The sequence below is a fragment of the Heptranchias perlo genome, unplaced genomic scaffold, assembly GCF_035084215.1.
Source record: "Heptranchias perlo isolate sHepPer1 unplaced genomic scaffold, sHepPer1.hap1 HAP1_SCAFFOLD_599, whole genome shotgun sequence".
NCBI classification, from domain to species: Eukaryota; Metazoa; Chordata; class Chondrichthyes; order Hexanchiformes; family Hexanchidae; genus Heptranchias; species Heptranchias perlo.
The window spans coordinates 6,984-32,437 of record NW_027139622.1 but is presented as its reverse complement, the minus strand read 5'-3'; the positions used below and the strand labels follow the sequence as shown (position 1 = coordinate 32,437).

At 49.8% G+C, this 25,454-nt stretch overlaps 1 protein-coding gene across 1 annotated transcript; it reads left to right on the top strand.

Annotated features, from left to right (window-relative positions):
- Positions 1 to 3,731: 3,731 nt before the first annotated feature.
- On the top strand, positions 3,732 to 22,308 carry aoc1 (amine oxidase copper containing 1). Its single transcript, XM_067980494.1, has 5 exons — positions 3,732 to 3,813; positions 14,706 to 16,271; positions 17,093 to 17,381; positions 19,631 to 19,763; positions 20,369 to 22,308. The coding sequence occupies exons 2-5, from the start codon at positions 14,714 to 14,716 to the stop codon at positions 20,642 to 20,644; spliced, it is 2,256 nt and encodes a 751-aa protein (XP_067836595.1). The 5' UTR covers positions 3,732 to 3,813; positions 14,706 to 14,713; the 3' UTR covers positions 20,645 to 22,308.
- Positions 22,309 to 25,454: the final 3,146 nt, after the last annotated feature.

Genomic DNA, 25,454 nt, shown 5'->3' with positions numbered 1-25,454 from the left:
TACAGGCCACCAAACAGTAGTGGTAATGTAGGGCATGGTGTTAAGCAGGAAATTTGAAGTGCATGTAACAAGGGTAATACAGTAATCATGGGGGACTTTAATCTACATATAGATTGGGCAAATTAGCACTCATACTGTGGAGGACAAATTCCTGGAATGTAAACGAGATGGTTTTCTAGATCAGTATGTTGAGGAACCAACCAGGGAACAGACTATTTTAGATCTAGTATTGTGCAATGAGAAAGGGTTAATTAATAATCTTGTTGTAAAGGAGCCCTTAGGGAAGAGTGATCATAATATGATGAATTCTTCAGTAAGTTTGAATGTGATGTAATTCAATCCGAAACTGGGGTCTTAAATCTAAACAAAGGAAACTACGAAGGTACGAGGCGCAAGTTGGCTGTGGTTGATAGGGGAACTACATTAAAAGGTATGATGATAGACAGGCAATGGCTGGCATTTAAAGAATTAATACATAATTTGCAACAAATATATTTCTTTAAGGCATAAAAACCCAACATGAAAAGTGGTCCAACCGTGGCTAACAAGAGAAATTAAAGATAGCATTAAATCAAAGGAAGAGGCAGATAAAGTTGCCAGAAAAAGCAGTAAGCCTGAGGATTGGGAGCATTTTAGAATTCAGCAAAAGGAGGACCAAGAAATTGATAAAGAGGGAAAATAGAATGAGAGTAAACTAGCGAGAAACATAAAAACGGACTGTAAAAGCTTCTGTAGGTTTGTAAAAAGGAAAAGACTGGGGAAGGTAAATGCGGGTCCCTTACAGACAGAGACAGGAGAATTTATAATGGGGAATAAGGAAATGGCAGAGAAATTAAACAAATACTTTGTGTCTGTCTTCACGGGAGAAGACACAATAAACCTCCCAGAAATACTAGAGAACCAAGGGTCTGGTGAGAATGAGGAACTGAAGGAAATTAGTATTAGTCAAAAAAATAGTACTAGAGAAATTAATGGGACTGAAAGTCGATAAATCCCAAGGACCTGGTGATCGACATCCCAGGGTTTTGAAAGAGGTGGCTATAGAGATAGTGAATGCATTGGTTGTCATCTTCCAAAATTCTATAGATTCTGGAACAGTTCCTGCAGATTGGAGGGTGGCAAATGTAAACCCACTATTTAAAAAAGGAAGAGAGAAAACAGGGAACTACAGACCAGTTAGCCTAACATCAGTAGTAGGGAAAATGCTAGAGTCTATTATAAAGGATGTGATAACAGGACACTTAGAAAATAATAATAGGATTTGGCAGAGTCAACATGGTTTTATGAAAGGGAAATCATGTTTGACAAACCTATTGGAGTTTTTTGAGGATGTAACTGGTAGAACAGATAAGGGAGAACCAGTGGATGTGGTTTATTTGGATTTTCAGGAGGCTTTCGATAAGGTCCCACACAGGAGGTTAGTGTGCAAAATTAAAGCACATGGAATTGGTGGTAATATACTGGCATGGATTGAGAATTGGTTAGCAGACAGGAAACAGAGAGTAGGAACAAATGGGTCTTTTTCTGGGTGGCAGGCAGTGACTAGTGGGGTACCGCAGGGATCAGTGCTTGGGCCCCAGCTATTCACAATATATATCAATGATTTGGATGAGGGAACTAAATGTAATATTTACAAGTTTGCTGATGACACAAAACTAGGTGGGATTGTGAGTTGTGAGGAGGATGCAAAGAGGCTTCAAGGGGATATGGACAAGCTAAGTGAGTGGGCAAATACATGGCAGATGGAATATAATGTGGAAAAATGTGAAGTTATCCACTTTGGTAGGAAAAACAGAAATGCAGAGTATTTTTTAAATGGTGAGAGATTGGGAAATGTTGATGTACAAAGGGACCTGGGTGTCCTTGTACATGAGTCACTGAAAGCAAACATTCAGGTGCAGCAAGCAATTAGGAAGGCAAATGGTATGTGGCCTTTATTACAAGAGGATTTGAGTACAGGAGCAGGGATGTCTTACTGCAGTTTTACAGGGCCTTGGTGAGACCGCATCTGGAGTATTGTGCACAGTTTTGGTCTCCTTACCTAAGAAAGGATATACTTGCCATAGAGGGAGTGCAACGAAGGTTCACCAGGCTGATTCCTGGGATGGCGGGATTGTCGTATGAGGAGAGATTGAGTAGACTAGGCCTGTATTCTCTAGAGTTTAGAAGAATGAGAGGGGATCTCATTGAAACATATAAAATTCTTACAGGGCTCGACAGGGTAGATGCAGGGAGGATGTTTCCCCTGGCTGGGGAGTCTAGAGCCGGGGGTCACAGTCTCAGAATAAAGGGTCGGCCATTTAGGACTGAGATGAGGAGAAATTTCTTCACTCAGAGAGTGGTGAATCTTTGGAATTCTCTACCCCAGAGGGCTGTGGAGGCTCAGTCATTGAGTACATTCAAAACAGAGATCGATAGATTTCTAGATATTAAAGGCATTAAGGGATATGGGGATAGTGCAGGAAAATGGTGTTGAGGTAGAAGATCAGCCATGATCTGATTGAATGGTGGAGCAGGCTCGAGGGGCCGAATGGCCTCCTCCTGCTCCTATTTCTTATATTATGTTCTTAAATCATTGAAGGTGGCAGGGCAGGTTGAGAAAGTGGTTAAAAAAGCATACGGGATCCTGGGCTTTATAAACAGAGGCATAGAGTACAAAAGTATGGAAGTCATGATGAACCTTTATAAAACACTGGTTCGGCCACAACTGGAGTATTGTGTCCAGTTCTGGGCACCGCACTTTAGGAAAGATGTGAAGGCCTTAGAGAGGGTGCAGAAGAGATTTACTAGAATGATTCCAGGGATGAGGGATTTTAGTTACGTGGATAGACTGGAGAAGCTGGGATTGTTCTCCTTGGAACAGAGACGGTTGCGAGGAGATTTGATCGAGGTATTCAAAATCATGAAGGGTCTAGACAGAGTAGATAGAGAGAAACTGTTCCCATTGGCGGAAGGGTCAAGAACCAGAGGACATAGATTTAAGCTGATTGGCAAAAGAACCAAAGGTGACATGAGGAAAAACTTTTTTACACAGCGAGTGGTTAGGATCTGGAATGCACTGCCCGAGGGGGTGGTGGAGGCAGATTTAATCATGGCCTTCAAAAGGGAACTGGATAAGTACTTGAAAGGAAATAATTTGCAGGGCTACGGGGATAGAGAGGGGGAGTGGGACTAGCTGGATTGCTCTTGCATAGAGCCGGCACAGACTCAATGGGCCGAATGGCCTCCTTCCATGCTGCAACATTTCTATGATTCTATGAGTCATACATGGATAAAGCACGGTGAGATACACACGGGACAAAATGCGGTGAAAACTGCCCGTCTCCGCGGCACTGGGAATGGCCAAGTGCCCTCCTCTCAGATCCTCTACTCCCTCTCCTTCTGCTTCTCCTACTTTCTCTCTCTCCCTCTGTCTCAGTCTTTCTCTTTTTCTCTCTTGCTGAGTAAGAGTGTGACGGGCTCGTGCCCTGCAGTATAACTCCGGTCAGTGAGGGTGTTGCGGTAACTAACACGGACAGTGAGCAGAGTGCCTGTGTGTTTAATTGATCGGACAATGAGAGGCTGCATTCCATTCCCAGCCCAGTACTTGCCTGATCTGGCAATCCAGCCTTCACCTGTTCAATCACATGACCTTCACCCACTCCAGAGTTGAGCAATGGAACAGATTTTGGAATCAATCACAGACGCAGATATCCAGCACATAAGGTGCACTTCTGGTCTCACTAACGCAGAGCAGACGGTGTGAGCAGAGGGTGTGAGCAGAGGGTGTGAGCAGAGGGTGTGAGCCGAGAGAGAGGTGCAGCGAAATTCACGGTAAGTTTTAAACAAAACCCTTTCCTTTTCTTTCCTCCTCTCCGGAACGTGCAGACCCTCACTGGGGTACGGGTCCCACAGACACCGACCCTCACTGGGGTACGGGTCCCACAGACACCGACCCTCACTGGGGTACGGGTCCCACAGACACCGACCCTCACTGGGGTACGGGTCCCACAGACACTGACCCTCACTGGGGTACGGGTCCCACAGACACTGACCCTCACTGGGGTACGGGTCTCACAGACACTGACCCTCACTGGGGTACGGGTCCCACACACACCGACTCTCACTGGGGTACGGGTCCCACACACACCGACTCTCACTGGGGTACGTGTCCCACAGACACCGACTCTCACTGGGGTACGGGTCCCACACACACTGACCCTCACTGGGGTACAGGTCCCACACACACCGACTCTCACTGGGGTACGTGTCCCACAGACACCGACTCTCAGTGGGGTACGGGTCCCACAGACACTGACCCTCACTGGGGTACAGGTCCCACACACACCGACTCTCACTGGGGTACGGGTCCCACACACACCGACTCTCACTGGGGTACATGTCCCACACACACCGACTCTCACTGGGGTACAGTTCCACAGACACCGACTCTCACTGGGGTACAGTTCCACACACACCGACTCTCACTGGGGTACAGTTCCACAGACACTGACTCTCACTGGGGTACAGTTCCACAGACACTGACTCTCACTGGTGTACGGGTCCCACAGACACTGACTCTCACTGATTCCAGGGATGAGGACTTTAGTTACGTGGATAGACTGGAGAAGCTGGGGTTGTTCTCCTTGGGACAGAGACGGTTGTGAGGAGATTTGATCGAGGTGTTCAAAATCATGAAGGGTCCAGACAGAGTAGATAGAGAGAAACTGTTCCCATTGGTGGAAGGGTCAAGAACCAGAGGACATGGATTTAAGGTGATTGGCAAAAGAACCAAAGGTGACATGAGGAAAAACTTTTTTACACAGCGAGTGGTTAGGATCTGGAATGCACTGCCCGAGGGGATGGTGGAGGCAGATTCAATCATGGCCTTCAAAAGGGAACTGGATAAGTACTTGAAAGGAAAAAAAATTGCAGGGCTACGGGGATAGGGCGGGGGAGTGGGACTAGCTGGATTGCTCTTGCATAGAGCCGGCACCGACTCGATGGGCTGAATGGCCTCCTTCCGTGCTGTAAACTTTCTATGATTCTATAATCTCCTCTGACTTGTACTCTCCTTTTGTGTCTCCGTGTAGTCCAACATCCTATTGGTTTTGTTGATCGTTGCTCTGAGTTGTTTGGATATGTTGAATGTTGGGTCTGGCGAGCAGCTCTGGGGACTCTAAGACCCATGGAGTATGGCTACCTGTGGTGAGACGTCTCACCGAGAGCGCACAGTCCCTGTAAGTGAGGTCCAACACTCACAAGCAAGGGAGCCGGTTTTGAAAGAGCGAATTGATGTGACTGAGATGTACATCTTGTCTGTGTTAAATTTTTGGTTGAGGTTCTTTCCAGCAGGAAGGGTTAATGTGGGTCACACAGGGTTCAGCTCCGCTGCTCTTGGCAAAGTGCAGGTGATTTGCATCCCTGTTTAGAGCAAAGACCTGGGTCACTACAGATGCCTCATTCCTCAGACCACTGTCAGTGAGGGTGGGAAATGTGTCTCCCAAAACTACAGCAAGTGGCGTCCCCATTCGATACTGGGCAGAGCTCCAATGGCTTAAGATCAGATGCAATTATCAGCCATTCAGGTCGGAATTGCCATCTGTTTCATTGTAACTTAGACTGAGCATGTAGATAAGGTGGGGAGAGCGAGACCCCCGCTGGGGAGAGCGAGACCCCCACCTGGGGAGAGCGAGACCCCCGCCGGGGAGAGCGAGACCCCCGCCGGGGAGAGCGAAACCCCCACCTGGGGAGAGCGAGACCCCCGCCGGGGAGAGCAAGACCCCCACCCGGGGAGAGCGAGACCCCCGCCGGGGAGAGCGAGACCCCCGCCGGGGAGAGCGAGACCCCCGCCTGGGGAGAGCGAGACCCCCGCCGGGGAGAGCGAGACCCCCGCCGGGGAGAGCGAAACCCCCACCTGGGGAGAGCGAGACCCCCGCCGGGGAGAGCGAGACCCCCACCCAGGGAGAGCGAGACTCCACCCCCCCCTTCACCGCCGGGGAGAGCGAGACCCCCACCCAGGGAGAGCGAGAACCCCACCCGGGGAGAGCGAGAACCCCACCCGGGGAGAGCGAGAACCCCACCCGGGGAGAACGAGACCCCCGCCGGGGAGAGCGAGACCCCCGCCGGGGAGAGCGAGACCCCCACCCAGGGAGAGCGAGAACCCCACCCGGGGAGAGCGAGACCCCCACCCAGGGAGAGCGAGAACCCCACCCGGGGAGAACGAGACCCCCACCGGGGAGAGCGAGACCCCCGCCGGGGAGAGCGAGACCCCCACCCAGGGAGAGCGAGACCCCCACCCAGGGAGAGCGAGACCCCCACCCAGGGAGAGCGAGACTCCACCCCCCCCCATCACCGCCGGGGAGAGCGAGACCCCCCACCCGGGGAGAGCGAGACCCCCCACCCGGGGAGAGCGAGACCCCCCCACCCGGGGAGAGCGAGACCCCCCCACCCGGGGAGAGCGAAACCCCCACCCGGGGAGAGCGAGACCCCCCACCCGGGGAGAGCGAAACCCCCACCCGGGGAGAGCGAGACCCCCCACCCGGGGAGAGCGAGACTCCACCCACCCCCATCACCGCCGGGGAGAGTGAGACCCCCACCTGGGGAGAGCGAGACCCCCCACCCGGGGAGAGCGAGACTCCACCCCCCCCCCCATCTCCGCCGGGGAGAGCGAGACCCCCACCCGGGGAGAGTGAGACCCCCGCCCGGGGAGAGCGAGACCCCCGCCCGGGGAGAGCGAGACCCCCGCCCGGGGAGAGCGAGACCCCCCACCCGGGGAGAGCGAGACTCCACCCCCCCCCCATCTCCGCCGGGGAGAGCGAGACCCCCACCCGGGGAGAGTGAGACCCCCGCCCGGGGAGAGCGAGACCCCCGCCCGGGGAGAGCGAGACCCCCGCCCGGGGAGAGCGAGACTCCACCCCCCCACCCAGGGAGAGCGAGACCCCCCCCGAGGAGAGCGAGACAAACCAGAAGCGTAAAACACGGAGCAAAGGATCGCACAGGGGGCACAGTGAAGTGTAGAAATGCAGAACTCATAGGGGATTCGATAGTCAGGGGGACAGACAGGCGTTTCTGTGACCGCCGACGTGAGACCCACAGGGTGTGTTACCCCCCTGGTGTCGGGGGTAAAGGACGTCACGGAGAGGGTGCAGAATATTCTGTGGGGGGAAGGGGAACAGACAGAAGTCGTGGTCCATGTGGGAACCAACGACATAGAAAAGGGTCGAGGTCCTGGGGTCAGAGTTTCAGGAGCTGGGGAGGAAGTTAAAAAGCAGGAACTCAAAGGTAGTAATCTCTGGATTACTCCCAGTGTCACACGCGAGTGAGTACAGGAATAGGAAGATAAGGCAGGTTAATGTGTGGCTGGAGAGATGGTGCAGGAGGGAGGGCTTCAGATTCTGGGGCATTGGGACCAGTTCTGGGGGAGGTGGGACCTGTACAGGACGGACGGGTCGCACCTCAACAGGGCCGGGACCAATGTCCTCGCGGGGAGGTTCACTCGTGCTGTGGGGGGAGGTTTAAACTAATTTATCAGGGGGATGGGCACCAGGATGAAACATTCGAGAGAAGAAACAAGGTGCACAGAGGATTGGGAGAGACAAATAGAACTGGAGTAAAGAATATTCAGAAGTAGGAGGGATCAGAAAGGGGGCAAATGTGAGGCAGTGTGAGGTGAGATTGGAGGGCATTCCCATAAATGCACGGAGTGAGGTGAATAAGGTCAGTGAGCTGCAGGATTAAGTCGCCACATGGGACTGTGATATAGTGGGAATAACAGAGACCTGGCTCAAAGCAGGGGAGGATTGGGAACTTAATATTCCTGGATACAAGATATTCAGGAAAGATCGGGAAGGAAAGAAAGGAGAGGGGGTGGCAGTGTGGATCAAAGAAACTATTACAGCACTGGAAAGGGATGATGTCGTTGAGAGTCAAAGACAGAATCTATTTGGTGAGAATTAAGGAACAATCGAGGATCTATTACAGGACTGGGTGTATATTACAGGCACCAAATAGTGGGAAGGAGATAGAGGAGAACATTTGCAGGCAAATTACAGAAAGATGCAAGAACTAAAGGGGGTTAGATTGGATAACCCCAAAAGCAGGCGCTGGGATGGGGTGCGTGATTAACCCGCGCCCATTGGTTGCAATGCAGGGAGCAGGAGAGATTCGTGCTGCCTGCTGATTTCAATGATTGCTGCGCTGTTGAGTGGCTGCACGCACCAACAGGGGGCCCCGATATTGGGAGGGGCTAGCACCACTTAAAGGCAGCCTGCACCTCTTAAAGGGGAGGTGCACTGTGGCTGCAGGAAGTCCTTTGGGAAGTGCTGGAAGATATTAAGGAACGGCTGGGCCTGCGAGAGAGCAGCACCAAGGTTCTCGCACGGTCCACTAGGTGCCTTGCTGGAAGAGGTGGACAGACGGAGGGACATCCTATATCCACAGTGGGGCAGGAGACACGCACTGAAGTTGCCGTGGGAGGAAGTCACGCAGAAGCTAAGTGCCAGGAGCATCGCACCATACACGAGGAGGCAGTGCAGAAAGAAGCTGCATGATTGGACGAGCGGTCAAGGCGAGTGCATTCAACTGTCACGTGGCGTCTCCGACCAACTGTACACGAGCCGTATCCTGGAATCCATTAATAAGGAAGTGGTAACAGGGCACTTAGAAAATCATAATATGATTAGGCAGAGTCAACATGGTTTTATGAAAGGGAAATTGTGTTTGACAAATTTATCAGAGTTAGAACGATAGAAAAGATACAGCACAGAAGGGGGGCATTCAGCCCATCGTGTCCGCGCCGGCTTGAAGAACAACCAGGTGCCCATTCTAATCCCACCTTCCAGCACCCGGTCCGTAGCCCTGCAGCTTACAGCGCTTTAGGTGCAGGTCCAGGTACTTTTGAAAAGAGTTGAGGGTCCCTGCCTCTACCACCAATTCAGGCAGCGAATTCCATACACCCACCACCCTCTGGGTAAAAAAGTTTTTCCTCATGTCCCCTCTAATCCTTCCACCAATCAGCTTAAATCTCTGTCCTCTAGTTCTTGAACTCTCCGCTAGGGGAAACAGGTACTTCCTGTCTACTCTATCTGGGCCCCTCATAATTTTGTACACCTCAATCAAGTCTCCCCTCAGCCTCCTCTGCTCCAAGGAAAACAACCCCAGCCTATCCAATCTCTCCTCGGAGCTGCAATTTTCAAGCCCTGGCAACATTCTTGTAAACCTTCTCTGCACTCTCTCCAGAGCAATTACATCCTTCCTGTAATGTGGTGACCAGAACTGCGCACAATACTCCAGCTGTGGCCTTACCAGCGTTTTATACAGTTCCATCATTACATCCCTGCTTTTGTATTCCATACCTCGGCTAATAACGGAGAGCATTCCGTTTGCCTTCTTCACAACCTTATCTACCTGTACTGCCACCTTCAGGGACCTGAGCACATGCACTCCAAGGTCTCTCACTTCCTCTACCCCTCTCAATATATTCCCGTTTACTGCGTATTCCCTTTTACTGTTTGCCCTCCCTAAGTGCATTACCTCACACTTCTCCGGGTTGAACTCCATTTGCCACTTTTCCGCCCACTCCACCAACCCATTGATATCTTCTTGGAGTCTACAGCTATCCTCTTCACTATCAACTACACGGCCAATTTTTGTGACGTCTGCAAATTTGCCAATCATGCCCCCTACATTCAAGTCCAAATCATTAATATATACCACAAACAGCAAGGGACCCAACACTGAGCTCTGTGGCACACCACTGGAAACGGATTTCCATTCGCAAAGACATCCATCGACTTTTACCCTTTGTTTCCTGTTACTGAGCCAATTTTGGATCAAATTCGCCACATTTCCCTGTATCCCATGGGCTTCTACCTTTCTGACCAGTCTGCCATGTGGGACCTTGTCAAATGCCTTACTAAAATCCATGTAGACAACATCCACTGCACTACCCTCATCAATCCTCCTTGTCACTTCCTCAAAGAATTTAATCAGATTTGTAAGGCATGACCTTCCCTGAACAAATCCATGCTGACTATCCCTGATTAAACCATGCCTTTCCAAGTGACAGTTTATCCTATCTCTCAGTATTGATTCTAATAGTTTGCCCACCACCGAGGTAAGACTGACCGGCCTATAATTGTTCGGCCTTTCCCTCGTACCCTTTTTAAACAATGGTACTACGTTTGCAGTCTTCCAGTCCTCCGGTACCTCCCCTGTATCTAGTGAGGATTGGAAAATGATCCTCGGAGCATCCGCTATTTCCTCCCTGGCTTCCTTCAATAGCCCAGGAAACAATCCATCTGGCCCTGGTGACTTATCAACTTTCAAGGATTCCAGTCCCTCTTGTACTTCCTCTCTCGTTATGTTTACCTTATCCAATATTTCACACCTCTCCTCTTTAACTACTACGTCTGGATCATCCCTTTCCTTTGTGAATAAGGAGACAAAATATTCATTTAAAACCCTACCCACATCCTCTGCTTCTACACACAAGTTACCCTTATCATCCCTGATAGGTCCCACCTTTTCCTTGGCTATCCTCTTGTTCTTAATGTACTGATAAAACATCTTTGGGTTTTCTTTAATCTTACCAGCTAATATATTTTCATGCCCTCTCTTTGCTTTCCTTATTTCCTTTTTTATGTCATCCCTGTACTTTCTATACTCCTCTCGGCCTCCATATTTGTTCTTCTATCTCCCTTTCACTATTCGGGGTCTATAGTTCACTCCTAGTAGTGTGACTGCCCCTTTTTTATTTCTTAGCTCAACCCATATGGCCTCGATTGATGATCCATTCAGCAGATCATCCCTTCTCACAACTGGAATTGATTCTTTAACCAATAATGCTGCCCCCCCTCCTTTTTTATCACCCACTCTATCCTGCCTGAAAACTTTATATCCAGGGATATTGAGCTGCCAATTATCCCGCTCTTTAAGCCAGGTTTCCATTATAGCAATAATATCATGCTGCCATGTGTCTATCTGTGCCCTGAGCTCATCTACTTTGTTTGTAATACTCCTTGCATTGAAGTATATCCCCTTTAACCCCGTCAAATTCCTGTGCTGAACACTATTTAACCTTTGCTTCTTTTGCCTTTCTGAGTCACTAACTACGTCACTAACTGCTTTTCTACTTCCCGTTTCCTGGTCTGAATTTGTCCTATCTGTACCTGCCCTTTGGTTCCCATCCCCCTGCCATTCTAGTTTAAACCTTCCCCAACAGCACTCACAAACACCCCCGCGAGGACATTGGTCCCGGTCCTGCTCGGGTGTAACCCGTCCCGCTTGTACAGGTCCCGCCTTCCCCAGAACCGGTCCCAATGTCCCAGGAATCTAAATCCCTCCCTCCTACACCATCCCTGCAGCCACGCATTCATCCTGTCTATTCTCCTGTTCCTATACTCACTAGCACGTGGCACTGGTAGTAATCCTGAGATCACTACCTTTGAGGTCCTGCTTTTTAATTTATCTCCTAACTCCTTAAATTCACCTTGCAGGACCTCATCCCTTTTTTTACCTATGTCGTTGGTACCAATATGGACCACGACTACTGGCTGTTCACCCTCCCCCTCCAGAATGCCCTGCAGCCGCTCCGTGACATCCTTGACCCGAGCACCAGGGAGGCAACATACCATCCTGGAGTCACGTTTGCGGCCGCAGAAACGCCTGTCTATTCCCCTTACAATTGAATCCCCTATCACTATAGCCCTGCCACTCTTCTTCCTCCCCTCCTGTGCAGCAGAGCCACCCGTGGTGCCCCGAACCTGGCTCTTGCTGCTTTCCCCTGATAAGCCATCTCTCCCAACAGTATCCAAAGCGGTATATCTGTTTGAGAGGGAGATGGCCCCAGGGGACTCCTGCTCTACCTGCCTAGTACTTTTACTCTGCCTGGCGGTCACCCATTTCCTTTCTGCCTGCGTAATCTTTACCTGCGGTGTGACCACCTCACTGAACGTGCTATCCATGATAATCTCAGCATCGCGGATGCTCCACAGTGAATCCACCCACAGCTCCAGCTCCGAAATGCGGTTAGTCAGTAGCTGCAGCTGGACACACTTCCTGCACACATGGTCACCAGGGACACCTGTAGTGTCCATCACTTCCCACATAGTGCAGGAGGAGCATATCACGGGTGTGAGCTCTGCTGCCATGACTTGCCTTCGATTAAGCTCGTTAGTTACTCCCTTTAAGGAGTTTACTCCTTTAAATTACTCTTAATTTGGAGAATGTTAACTACACTAGAGACCTTGATTCACTAAAAAACACTACTTGCTATAATTAAATTAAGTTTATATGTTTTTAAATGTAGTTTAATGCAGTAAGTTACTGAGCCCACAGTCTTAAGAAAGGAAAAAACAGACAAGATCTTCACCACCGACCACCGACCACCTCATGGATGCCCAGTTTTGAGCTGCTAGATCCATTCTGAATCTATCCCATTTAGCACGGTGGTAGTGCCACACAACACGTTGGATGGTGTCCTCAGTGCGAAGACGGGACTTCATCTCCACGAGGACTGTGCGGTGGTCACTCCTACCAATACTGTCATGGACAGATGCATTTGCGACAGGTAGATTGGTGAGGACGAGGTCAAGTAAGTTTTTCCCTCGTGTTGGTTCGCTCACCACCTGCCTGAGGCCCAGTCTGGCAGCTGTGTCCTTCAGGACTCGGCCAGCTCGGTCAGTAATGGTGCTACCGAGCCACTCTTGGTAATGGACATTGAAGTCCCCCACCCAGAGTACATTCTGTGCCCTTGCTACCCTCAGTGCTTCCTCCAAGTGGTGCTCAACATGGAGGAGAACTGATTCGGCAATCACTGACAGCTGATTGACTGTTAACTGCCACTGACTTTCAGTTTCTTTCAAAGATTAAAAGTTCAATGTTAAATTTTAATTTAAGTTTTAATTTCAATTCACTCACTGCTTTAACCGAATTTAAGATAGTCACTAATAAATCCAATAGGGAATTCAGGAGAAACTTCTTTTCCCAGAGAGTGGTGAGAATGTGGAACTCGCTCCCACAAGGAATATTTGAGGTGAATAGTGCAGACACATTTAAGAGGAATCTGGATAAACACATGAGAGAGAAAGGAATAGAAGGACATGCTGATAGGGTGAGATGAAGAGGGGAGGGAGGAGGCTCGTGTGGAGCACAAACATGGACCAGTGGGGCCGAATGGCCTGTTTCTGTGCTGTACATTCTTTGTAACTTGATTGAGTTCTTTGATGAAGTAATGGAGAGGGTCGATGAGGGGAGTGCGGTTGATGTTGTGTATATGGACTTTCAAAAGACATTTGATAAAGTGCCACATAATAGACTTGTTAGCAAAAGTGAAGCTCATGGAATCAAAGGGGCAGTGGCAGCATGGATACAGAACTGGAAAAGAGACAGAAAGCAGAGAGTCGTGGTGAATCATTGTTTTTCAGACTGGAGGGACGAATACAAACAGAGCATAATTTCTTGTCAATAACTGAACGTCCTTCTTTATTCCCCACCAATAACTGAACGTCCTTCTTTATTCCCCACCAATAACTGAACGTCCTTCTTTATTCCCCACCAATAACTGAATGTCCTTATTTGTTCCCCCACCAATTACTGAACATCATTTTTAAAACAGGGAGTCCATATCTCCACAGGTCTGCTCTCACCAGGGCCAAACACAATATTAAAATGACCTCTCTGGATTTAAATCTTATGCCATTTGCTAAACACCTCAACATTCTGTTTGCTCGTTTATCAGCCTGGGGACATTGTGCTGATGGTTTTCGTGATCTGTCCGCTCAGTCCCCATGTGCTCTCTCCTGTTCCAACACCTCATGTACTTTCCCATTTTGCACATAATTCATATAAACCTCCCTGCTGCCCAATCACATCACCTGACACCTCCCTGTATTAAATCACATCTTCACTTCCCCACCCACTGACCGAGTTTGTTCATTGGCCATTGCCCCCAATTTGGTATCTTCTGCAAATTTGGACACAATTTCTTCCTCTAAATTATTTTTGAAAATAATATAAACAGCGGCCCCCACGCTGCCCGTGCACTACACCCATTGTGTGTACCAACCAATCATTTGCCAATCCACTCGAACACATTCCTCTCTGTCCTATGGGCGTGGGCCTTATGTCGTTCCCCATTATATGGACCAGTATCAAATGTCTTCCTGAATTCAGGTAGACAACGTCCTCCGTCTCTCCCCTATCTACTTGGTCTGTCACCTCCTCAAAAAAATCCAATCAATTGCTGTGAAGACCTTCCATTCCTAAAACCATGCTGATTGTCTCGGCCCTGCCGGATGCTCCCTTATATTATCCATCATAATACTTTCAAACACTTTCCCATCAGAGGGAGTAAGGTTTGCAGGGCTATCATTTCATGGGTCATCCCTTGCCCCTTTTTTTTGAAGATGGGAGACTTGTTTGCTATTTTCCAGTCCTCTGGGATCTGACTCGAGTCCCATGAACTGAATATTATCCACAGGAGGACTGGTAATGATTGGAGCCAATTCCCTGGGGTGAAAAGTGGGATGTTCCTCAAGAACTGCTTTCCAATATGGTGCCTGTGGTACTCTGGACACTAGCTGGGTGCAAGACTTACTGATCCAGCTGTGACATCCAGCTGTGGTGCTCTTTGAACAGCCCCGACCTGTTGTGGTTTGTTAGCCTCGGTGTGTTTGATGTTGTTACAGTTGGGATTCTGAGACTCCATATTTCTTCCCATGTAGGTGGAGATATGAAGGGCGTAGCAAGGATTCAGTGGGCCTGTCTTTGGGCTGTGATGATGTGGTGTGAAGCCAGTTCCCAATATCCCCAGGGCACCGATCAGGACCAGTACAAAGCGTCAGTGTTTGCCGACCTCAGCTCCACAGAGATGGAAGCAGTGAAGACCTTCCTCATGTCCCAGAAGAAACTGAACCTGTCGGCCACAAGAACCCAAACACTCGACAAAAATCACATCTTCCTCATCGAGCTTCAAATCCCCAAGAAACGGCACGTCCTGAATTTCTTCAATGGTCTCAGCTGCATTCCGAGACGCAATGCCAAGGTGGTCATCTTCTTCGGTGCCCAACCGATGCCCACTGTCGTTGAGTACATTGTGGGGCCGTTACCGGTGCCCAAGTATTACAAGCCCATAGTACCACACGGCAACCGACCCATAAAGTTCGCCTCCCGACCAATGACCATTATGGAGTACGTGTTCATTCATGAGAAGCTGGCCGAGGTCACTCAAGTGGCCACCGAACTGCTGAAGGAGTCCAGTGGATTCTGGTACCACAACTGCACCAATCGGTGCCTGACCTTTGCTGATATTGCACCCAGGGGGCAGAAGTCAGGAGACAGGAGGTCATGGTTCATATTGCAGCGATCGGTGGAAGGCTATTTCCTTCATCCAATCGGCTTTGAGATCCTGCTGAACCATAAGCCTCTTGACCCAAGGCGTTGGACGGTGGAAAAAGTTTGGTACAATGGACAATACTTTGACAGTGTGGAGCACCTCGTGGAGAGGTACAACCAGGGCCTGGTGACCAAGATCAAGCTGCCTGAATTCAGCCACGAGGACCTGTCCTCCACCTACGTACCCAGAGGCCACTTCAAAACCGGCATCAATATCCCTGGGCCCAAGGAATGGGAGCCACAGGGGAAGAGGTACAAGGTGAGGGGGAACTCCGTCCTGTACGCTGGCTGGAGTTTTGCCTTCAGAATGCGGTCATCGGCTGGGATCCAACTTTTCGATGTCAGGTTCAATGACGAGCAGATCGCGTACGAGATCAGCGTCCAGGAAGCCATTGCGTTCTACGCTGGTGACAGCCCCGCAGCGATGCAAACCAAGTACATCGACAGCGCTTGGGGGATGGGTGTGATGGACTACGAACTGGCCAAAGGGATCGACTGCCCAGAGACCGCTACTTACCGAGACGTGTATCACTTCATGGATACGGACCAGCCCGTTCGGTACAAGAACGCTCTCTGTATATTTGAACATTCCACCGCAGTCCCACTGAGAAGACATTTCAACAGCAACTTCAAAGGAGGTTACAACTTCTACGGAGGTCTGGAGAACCACGTGCTTGTGATCAGGACCACCTCCACCGTCTATAACTATGATTATATCTGGGACTTCATCTTCTACCAGAACGGGGTGATGGAGGCCAAAGTTCACGCCACTGGCTACATCCATTCCACATTCTTCACACCCAAAGGTGCAAACTACGGGAATAAGGTCTATGGCAACGTTCTGGGTAATATCCACACTCACCTCGTCCATTATAAAGTGGATCTGGATGTGGCAGGTAGGTGACACAGAGGTGGTTCCGCAGTTAGGAGAGCCATTCAGGGAGGCGTAGTGAGTCCTGGGCATGGGGGTCAAAGGTCAGGCAGGGTCACTGAGGTCGGCTAGGGTCACTGGGCTCAGTCCCAACCTCACTCTGCTTTTTAGATTTTTTACTCCTCACCAATTGTCTCCCCCCAACGCCCCCCGCCCAGCCCCCCATCAAAGAGTGGATACTTTAGACAGGAGACTCATCCATCAGGTTAGAATCGAACGGGTCGGATTTCTGCTCTGTTTCAACCGTTGATCCTGTCGGGTTAACACTGATCCTGCGGTCTCTGCTTTAATCACTAACTCTGGGACTGAATCCCACAGCCTCACAACTTCAGTGTAAAAATGTTTCTCCTGCTCTCTGTCCTAATTCTCTAACATTTAATCCGATATCTATGTCCCCTCCTCCTGGATCCTCAATCACTGGAAACAGACGGTTTCTATCTACTCCATCCCATCATAATTTTAAACATCTCCATCAAATCACTCCTTAAACCCTTCTGTTCTATATAAAGAGCCCCAATTATTCGTCTATCTGTCTATCTGTATTTCCTAATACCAGGCAGCATCCGAGTGAGTCTGTGTTACACTCTCTCTATTCCCTCAATATCCTATAGTGAGGAGCCCAAAACTGCACACAGCCCTGTAATTGTGATCTTCCTGAGGTGATGGAGATTCACCATTACAGCGTTCCAAGGAATGGTCCTATCCACCTGGGGAGGGTGAGAATGTTCAAACGGGACTTTCACCTGGAATCACCTTTAATTTGTTGAATTTAATATTTTTATGTAGGAAAGGAGAACAGTTTTGAAACAGTTGGACTGAAATTTGAGAACATTAGTAACCCATGGAGTGGAGGAGATCACATTGTGCAGCCGAGACTGAATAGGGTGAGGAGAGAGACGGAGAGAGAAGCAACGTTCCCCTTCAGGAAACCTCTGCCCCAATACCTCGTCTTTTACAATCCCAACAAGCAGAACAAGTGGCAGAACCAACGGGCCTATCGTATCCAGTACAACTCGCACGCTGGCCGTGTGCTGCCGGGCAATTGGAGGGAGGAGAAAGGAATCACTTGGGGCAGGTAGGGACACTGTCCAATGAACAGCCAGTCTCCACTCAACTACAATCACCAGGATCCAATCAATACTTTCCCCAAAGTCCCGACCATCCAATCCCCATCCCCGAGAGGGACCAGTCTCACTCAGCAAATAGATGTAATCACATTCACCTCAATCTCTCCCTAACAGCACTGTGGGAGAACCTTCACCACACGGACTGCAGCGGTTCAAGATGGCGGCTCACCACCACCTTCTCAAGGGCAATTAGGGATGGGCAATAAATGCCGGCCTCGCCAGCGACCCCCACATCCCGAGAATGATTTAAAAAGGATCTCTGTCTCTCTTTCTCACTCTCTCTCTCTGTAACTCATAGAATTCTGGAATCATAGAAAGTTATGGCACAAAAGGAGGCCATTCGGCCCATCGTGTCCGTGCCAGCAAAGAAAGAGCTATCCAGCTTAATCCCACTTTCCCGCACTTGCTCTGTAGCCCTGTGGGTTACAGCACTTCAGGTGCACATCCACGTACTTTTTAAATGAGTTGAGGGTTTCTGCCTCTCCCACCCTCTCAGGCAGTGAGTTCCAGACCCCCACCACCCTCTGGGTGAAAACATTTCTCCTCAGCTCCCCTCTAATCCTTCTACCAATCACTTTAAATCCATGCCCCCTGGTTATTGACCCCTCTGCTAAGGGAAATAGGTCCTTCCTATCCACTCTATCTGGGCCCCTCATAATTTTATACACCTCAATTAAATCTCCCCTCAGCCTCCTCTGTTCCAAAGAAATCAACCCCAGCCTATCCAATCTTTCCTCATAGCTAAAATTCTCCAGTCCTGGCAACATCCTCGTAAATCTCCTCTGCACCCTCTCTAGTGCGATCACATCCTTCCTGTAATGTGGTGACCAGAACTGTACACTGTACTCAAGCTGTGGCCTAACTCGTGTTTTACACAGTTCCAGAATAATCTCCCTGTTCTTATATTCTATGCCTCGGCTAATAAAGGAAAGTATCCCGTTTGCCTTTTTAACCACCTTATCTACCTGTCCTGCTACCTTCAGGGATCTGTGGACATGCACTCCAAGGTCCCTCACTTCCTCGACACCTCTCAGTATCCTCCCATTTATTGTGTATTCCCTTGCCTTGTTTGCTCTCCCCAAATGCATTACCTCACACTCCTCCTCCTGAACTACAATCTCTGCATCGTCCCTCTCTTTTGTGAAGACAGACGCAAAGTATTCATTAAGAACCAGACCCACATCTTCCACCTCCACACACACGTTACCTTTTTGGTCTCTAATAGGCCCTACTCTTTCCTTAGTTATCCTCTTGCTCTTAGTGTATTTATAAAACATCTTTGGGTTTTCCTTGATTTTACTTGTCAGTATCTTTTCATGCCCTCTCTTTGCTTTCCTAATTTCCTTTTTAATTTCACCCCTGCACTTTCTCTCTCTCTCTCTGTGTCTTTGTCTGTCTCTCTCTCTGTGTCTCTCACCTTCTCTGTCAGTCTCCCTCTCTCTGTCTTTCTCTGTCTGCCTCTCTCCCTCTATCTGTCTGTCTATCTCTCCCTCTCTCTGTCTCTCTCTCCCACTCTCTGTCTCTGTCTCGGTCTCTCTTCCTCTGTCTGTCTCTCTCCATCTGTCTGTCTGTCTCTCTCTCTCTCTGTGTCTGCCTGTCTCTCACTCTGTCTCTCTCACTCTGTCTGTCCCTGTGTCTCTGTCTGTCTCTCTCCCTGTCTCACTCGCTCTCTCTCCATTTCTCTCTTAGCCTCTATCTCTCAGTCTCTGTCTGTCTGTCTGTCCATGTCTCTCCCTCCCACTCTGTGTCATTTTCTGTCCCTCTCTCTCTCCGTCTCTGTCTGTCTCTCTCTCTGTCTGTCTCTCTCTCTCTGTCCGTCTCTCTCTCTCTCTCTCTCCCTCCCCCTGTCTGTCTCTCTCTCTGTCCCTCTCTCTCCCTCTCTGTTTGTGTGTGTGTCTCTCTCTCTCCTTCTCTGTCTCTGTCTCTCTCTCTCTTTCTCTCTCTCTCCCTCTCTCTGTCTCTCCCCCTCTCACTGTCTCCCCCTCTCTCTTTGTCTGTCTCTTTCTCTGACTCTCTCTCCCCCTCTCTCTCTCTCTCTCTCTCCCTCTCTCTCTCTCTCTCTCCCTCTCTCTATCTCTCTCCATCTCTCCCTCTCTCTCCCCCTCTCTCTCTCTCCCCCTCTCTCTCTCTCCCCCTCTCTCTCTCTCCCGCTCTCTCTCTCTCCCTCCCTCACTGATCATTGTGTTTGTGTTGTCAGGTACCAGTTGGCAGTGACTCGTTTCCGGGAGAAGGAGGAGAGCAGCAGCAGTCTGTACATTCAGAACGACCCGTGGGAGCCCACCGTCAGTTTCGAAAACTTCATCCGCAACAACGAGAGCATCGCCAATCAGGTAGGAGGGTCTGCGACACAGAACGGGACCCCCAATAACGGGACCACCAACAACAGGACCCCCAACAACAGGACCCCCCAATACTGGGGTCCCACACACAGCACCAGACCCCCAATAACCAGACCCCCAACAACAGGACCCCCAGCAACAGGACCCCCCAATACCGGGGTCCCACACACAGCACCGGACCCCCAATAACCAGACCCCCAACAACAGGACCCCCAACAACAGGACCCCCCAATACCGGGGTCCCACACACAGCACCAGACCCCCAATAACTGGACCCCCAATACTGGGGTCCCACACACAGCACCAGACCCCCAATAACCGGACCCCCAATACTGGGGTCCCACACACAGCACCAGACCCCCATTGCCCAACCCCCCAATAACAGGACCCCCATTACCCGGATCCCCTTTAACAGGACCCCCACACAGGACCAGACCCCCAGTATCAGTCTGGTTGGGGCCCCATTCTCGATCCCCTGCCCTGCTAATTGCGGCCAATCCCGGTGAGATTTTCTCTGAGATGGTTCCCCTCTCTTGCTCCTCACATGGTTCCTCTTTGAATCAGTCCGTTATTTATTGTGTTTGTGTTTATTTTAGGATCTGGTTGCCTGGGTGACCGTTGGTTTTTTACACATTCCTCATTCCGAGGATGTGCCGAACACGGGAACTCCAGGAAATGCCGTCGGATTCCTTCTCCGCCCATTTAACTTCTTCCAAGAAGATCCATCTGTGGCATCGAGGAGTCCAGTCATCGTGCGACCAAAGGATAGCTCGTTCTCCGAGGTGGAGATCCAGAGATGGACTCAGGCCACCCCAGAACACTGCCTGTCCGACCAACCCTTCACTTATAACGGGACCTATTTATCTGACTGAATTCCTCAGTGTTGGGCGGAGAGCTGGTCACTACTAGTCTGTAACTCCTCCAATAGAACCTCAGAATGTCCAAGTACACCAGTCTTGTCCAGGTCCCACCTTCCCCAGAACTGGTCCCAATGTCCCAGGAATCTAAATCCCTCCCTCCTACACCATCCCTGCAGCCACGCATTCATCCTGTCTATTCTCCTGTTCCTATACTCACTGGCACGTGGCACTGGTAGTAATCCTGAGATCACTGCCTTTGAAGTCCTGCTTTTTAATTTATCTCCTAACTCCTTAAATTCACCTTGCAGGACCTCATCCCTTTTTTTACCTATGTCGTTGGTACCGATATGGACCACGACTACTGGCTGTTCACCCTCCCCCTCCAGAATGTCCTGCAGCCGCTCCGTGACATCCTTGACCCGAGCACCAGGGAGGCAACATACCATCCTGGAGTCACGTTTGCGGCCGCAGAAACGCCTATCTGTTCCCCTTACAATTGAATCCCCTATCACTATAGCCCTGCCACTCTTCTTCCTCCCCTCCTGTGCAGCAGAGCCACCCGTGGTGCCCCGAACCTGGCTCTTGCTGCTTTCCCCTGATAAGCCATCTCCCCCAACAGTATCCAAAGCGGTATATCTGTTTGAGAGGGAGATGGCCCCAGGGGACTCCTGCTCGACCTGCCTAGTCCTTTCACTCTGCCTGGCGGTCACCCATTTCCTTTTTGCCTGTGTAATCTTTACCTGCGGTGTGACCACCTCACTGAACGTGCTATCCACGATAGTCTCAGCATCGCGGATGCTCCACAGTGAATCCACCCGCAGCTCCAGCTCCGAAAGACGGTTAGCCAGTAGCTGCAGCTGGACACACTTCCTGCGCACATGGTCGCCAGGGACACTGGTAGTGTCCATGACTTCCCACATAGTGCAGGAGGAGCATATCACGGGTGCGAGCTGTGCTGCCATGACTTGCCTTAGACTCTGAGACTCTCCTCCCGCTCTCGGTCACCCCTTTTACACTCTGCTCACCTCTCGGACTCTGCTGCCTCACCTGTGACGTCGCACAGTAGTTGTCTCTTGTTGTCGGTCTGCTGCTGCTTTTATTCCCCAATCTCAGTCTTCGACTCTCAGGTACACTGCCGCTCTGGGGAAAAGTTTGGAAAAGCAAGGCAAAGCAGCACCTCCTTCCCCCACTTCCCCGAACTCCCACACGTACCAAACTCTCAGCACATTGTGTATCCGCACACCGTGCTGTTCACACTGACAGGCCCCTGTATTTCTACAGTTTGTGACTCAGATGAGTCAGGCCTGCCCCACCTTCAAGTACCAGTTGAATCCAGCTCACCAATTAACTTGCTACAGCAGCTCTGCTGAAGCCTGACAGAAACTTAAAAATTTAAACTTTTAAATTGACCTTAAACAGTTGAAGCAATATGCACTAGATTTAAAGAGAGTTTAACTCTGAGAGTTAAAGGGGCAGCTCCCCTCCCTCCTGCTAAAGGGTCAGCTCCCCTCCCTCCTGTGGAGAATGAATCTATAATCCCTGACTGTGATTGAAGTAAGGACCCTTCGATGTGAGAGGATTAAAACCAGTCGGGGACTGTTATGGGAAACGCTGATCTCTGTACTTAAATTATCAATAAAATTCAGAGCAGGAGATCCTGCCAGATTCTGACCAAAGTCTGTCAGCACACAGAGGGTTAATGGGATTCGCACACTGGGCCTGTTGTTAAAGGGGGTCAATAACCTGCTCACCAATGCTCAGTTTGGGTTCCGCCAGGACCACTCGGCTCCAGACCTCATTACAGCCTTGGTCCAAACATGGACAAAAGAGCTGAATTCCAGAGGTGAGGTGAGAGTGACTGCCCTTGACATCAAGGCAGCATTTGACCGAGTGTGGCACCAAGGAGCCCGAGTAAAACTGAAGTCAGTGGGAATCAGGGAGAAAACTCTTCAGTGGCTAGAGTCATACCGAGCACAAAGGAAGATGGTGGTGGTTGTTGGAGGCCAATCATCTCAGCCCCAGGACATTGCTGCAGGAGTTCCTCAGGGCAGTGTCCTAGGCCCAACCATCTTCAGCTGCTTCATCAATGACCTTCCCTCCATCATAAGGTCAGAAATGGGGATGTTCGCTGATGACTGCACAGTGTTCAGTTCCATTCGCAACCTCTCAGATAATGAAGCAGTCCGAGCCCGAATGCAGCAAGACCTGGACAACATCCAGGCTTGGGCTCATAACCCAAGGTGGCTGGAGGAGGGAGGAGGCGGGGAGGGGTGGGAGGGAGGAGGGAGGACATGGCGGGAAGGATGAAGAGTTAGGGGAGGAGAGTTGGAGGTGGAGAGTTGGGGATGATATGGGGGAGAGTTGGGAATGATATGAGGGGAGAGTTGGGAATGATATGAGGGGAGAGTTGGGAATGATATGAGGGGAGAGTTGGGAATGATATGAGGGGAGAGTTGGGGATGATATGGGGGGAGAGTTGGGGATGATATGAGGGGAGAGTTGGGAATGATATGAGGGGAGAGTTGGGGATGATATGAGGGGAGAGTTGGGGATGATATGAGGGGAGAGTTGGGAATGATATGAGGGGAGAGTTGGGGATGATATGAGGGGAGAGTTGGGGATGATATGAGGGGAGAGTTGGGAATGATATGAGGGGAGAGTTGGGAATGATATGAGGGGAGAGTTGGGGATGATATGAGGGGAGAGTTGGGGATGATATGGGGGGAGAGTTGGGGATGATATGGGGGAGAGTTGGGGATGATATGAGGGGAGAGTTGGGGATGATATGAGGGGAAAGTTGGGGATGATATGAGGGGAGAGTTGGGGATGATATGGGGGGAGAGTTGGGGATGATAAGGGAGGACAGTTGGCAATGATATAAACATAAGAACATAAGAAATAGGAGCAGGAGTAGGCCAATCGGCCCCTCGAGCCTGCTCCGCCATTCAATAAGATCATGGCTGATCTGATCCTAACCTCAAATCTAAATTCATGTCCAATTTCCTGCCCGCTCCCCATAACCTCTAATTCCCTTTACTTCTAGGAAACTGTCTATTTCTGTTCTAAATTTATTTAATGATGTAGCTTCCTCAGCTTCCTGGGGCAGCAAATTCCACAGACCTACTAACCTCTGAGTGAAGAAGTTTCTCCTCATCTCAGTTTTGAAAGAGTAGCCCCTTATTCTAAGATTATGCCCCCTAGTTCTAGTTTCACCCATCCTTGGGAACATCCTTACCGCATCCACCCGATCAAGCCCCTTCACAATCTTATATGTTTCAATAAGATCGCCTCTCATTCTTCTGAACTCCAATGAGTAGAGTCCCAATCTACTCAACCTCTCCTCATATGTCCGCCCCCTCATCCCCGGGATTAACCGAGTGAACCTTCTTTGTACTGCCTCGAGAGCAAGTATGTCTTTTCTTAAGTATGGAGACCAAAACTGTATGCAGTATTCCAGGTGCGGTCTCACCAATACCTTATATAACTGCAGCAATACCTCCTTGTTTTTATATTCTATCCCCCTAGCAATAAAAGCCAACATTCCGTTGGCTTTCTTGATCATCTGCTGCACCTGCATACCAACTTTTTGATTTTCTTGCACTAGGACCCCCAGATCCCTTTGTACTGCAGTACTTTCCAGTCTCTCGCCATTAAGATAATAACTTGCTCTCCGATTTTTCCTGCCATAGTGCATAACCTCACATTTTCCAATATTATATTGCATCTGCCAAATCTCCGCCCACTCACCCAGCCTGTCTATATCCCCTTGTAGGTTTTTTATGTCCTCCTCACTCTCTACTTTCCCTCCCATCTTTGTGTATGGGAGAGAGTTGGAGATGATATGGGGGGAGAGTTGGGGATGATATGAGGGGAGAGTTGGGGATGATATGAGGGGAGAGTTGGAGATGATATGGGGGAGAGTTGGGGATGATATGAGGGGAGAGTTGGGGATGATATGAGGGGAGAGTTGGGGATGATATGAGGGGAGAGTTGGGGATGATATGAGGGGAGAGTTGGGGATGATATGGGGGAGAGTTGGGGATGATATGAGGGGAGAGTTGGGGATGATATGGGGGGAGAGTTGGGGATGATAAGGGAGGACAGTTGGCAATGATATAAACATAAGAACATAAGAAATAGGAGCAGGAGTAGGCCAATCGGCCCCTCGAGCCTGCTCCGCCATTCAATAAGATCATGGCTGATCTGATCCTAACCTCAAATCTAAATTCATGTCCAATTTCCTGCCCGCTCCCCATAACCTCTAATTCCCTTTACTTCTAGGAAACTGTCTATTTCTGTTCTAAATTTATTTAATGATGTAGCTTCCTCAGCTTCCTGGGGCAGCAAATTCCACAGACCTACTAACCTCTGAGTGAAGAAGTTTCTCCTCATCTCAGTTTTGAAAGAGTAGCCCCTTATTCTAAGATTATGCCCCCTAGTTCTAGTTTCACCCATCCTTGGGAACATCCTTACCGCATCCACCCGATCAAGCCCCTTCACAATCTTATATGTTTCAATAAGATCGCCTCTCATTCTTCTGAACTCCAATGAGTAGAGTCCCAATCTACTCAACCTCTCCTCATATGTCCGCCCCCTCATCCCCGGGATTAACCGAGTGAACCTTCTTTGTACTGCCTCGAGAGCAAGTATGTCTTTTCTTAAGTATGGAGACCAAAACTGTATGCAGTATTCCAGGTGCGGTCTCACCAATACCTTATATAACTGCAGCAATACCTCCCTGTTTTTATATTCTATCCCCCTAGCAATAAAAGCCAACATTCCGTTGGCCTTCTTGATCATCTGCTGCACCTGCATACCAACT

Excerpts from the sequence above, each read along its gene's own strand:
- aoc1 (XM_067980494.1), top strand. The coding sequence starts at position 14,714 with ATGAAGGGCGTAGCAAGGATTCAGTGGGCCTGTCTTTGGGCTGTGATG. Across the intron at positions 17,382-19,630 it reads AAAGGAATCACTTGGGGCAG|GTACCAGTTGGCAGTGACTC; the intron begins GTAGGGACACTG and ends TTGTGTTGTCAG. Across the intron at positions 19,764-20,368 it reads ACGAGAGCATCGCCAATCAG|GATCTGGTTGCCTGGGTGAC; the intron begins GTAGGAGGGTCT and ends TGTTTATTTTAG.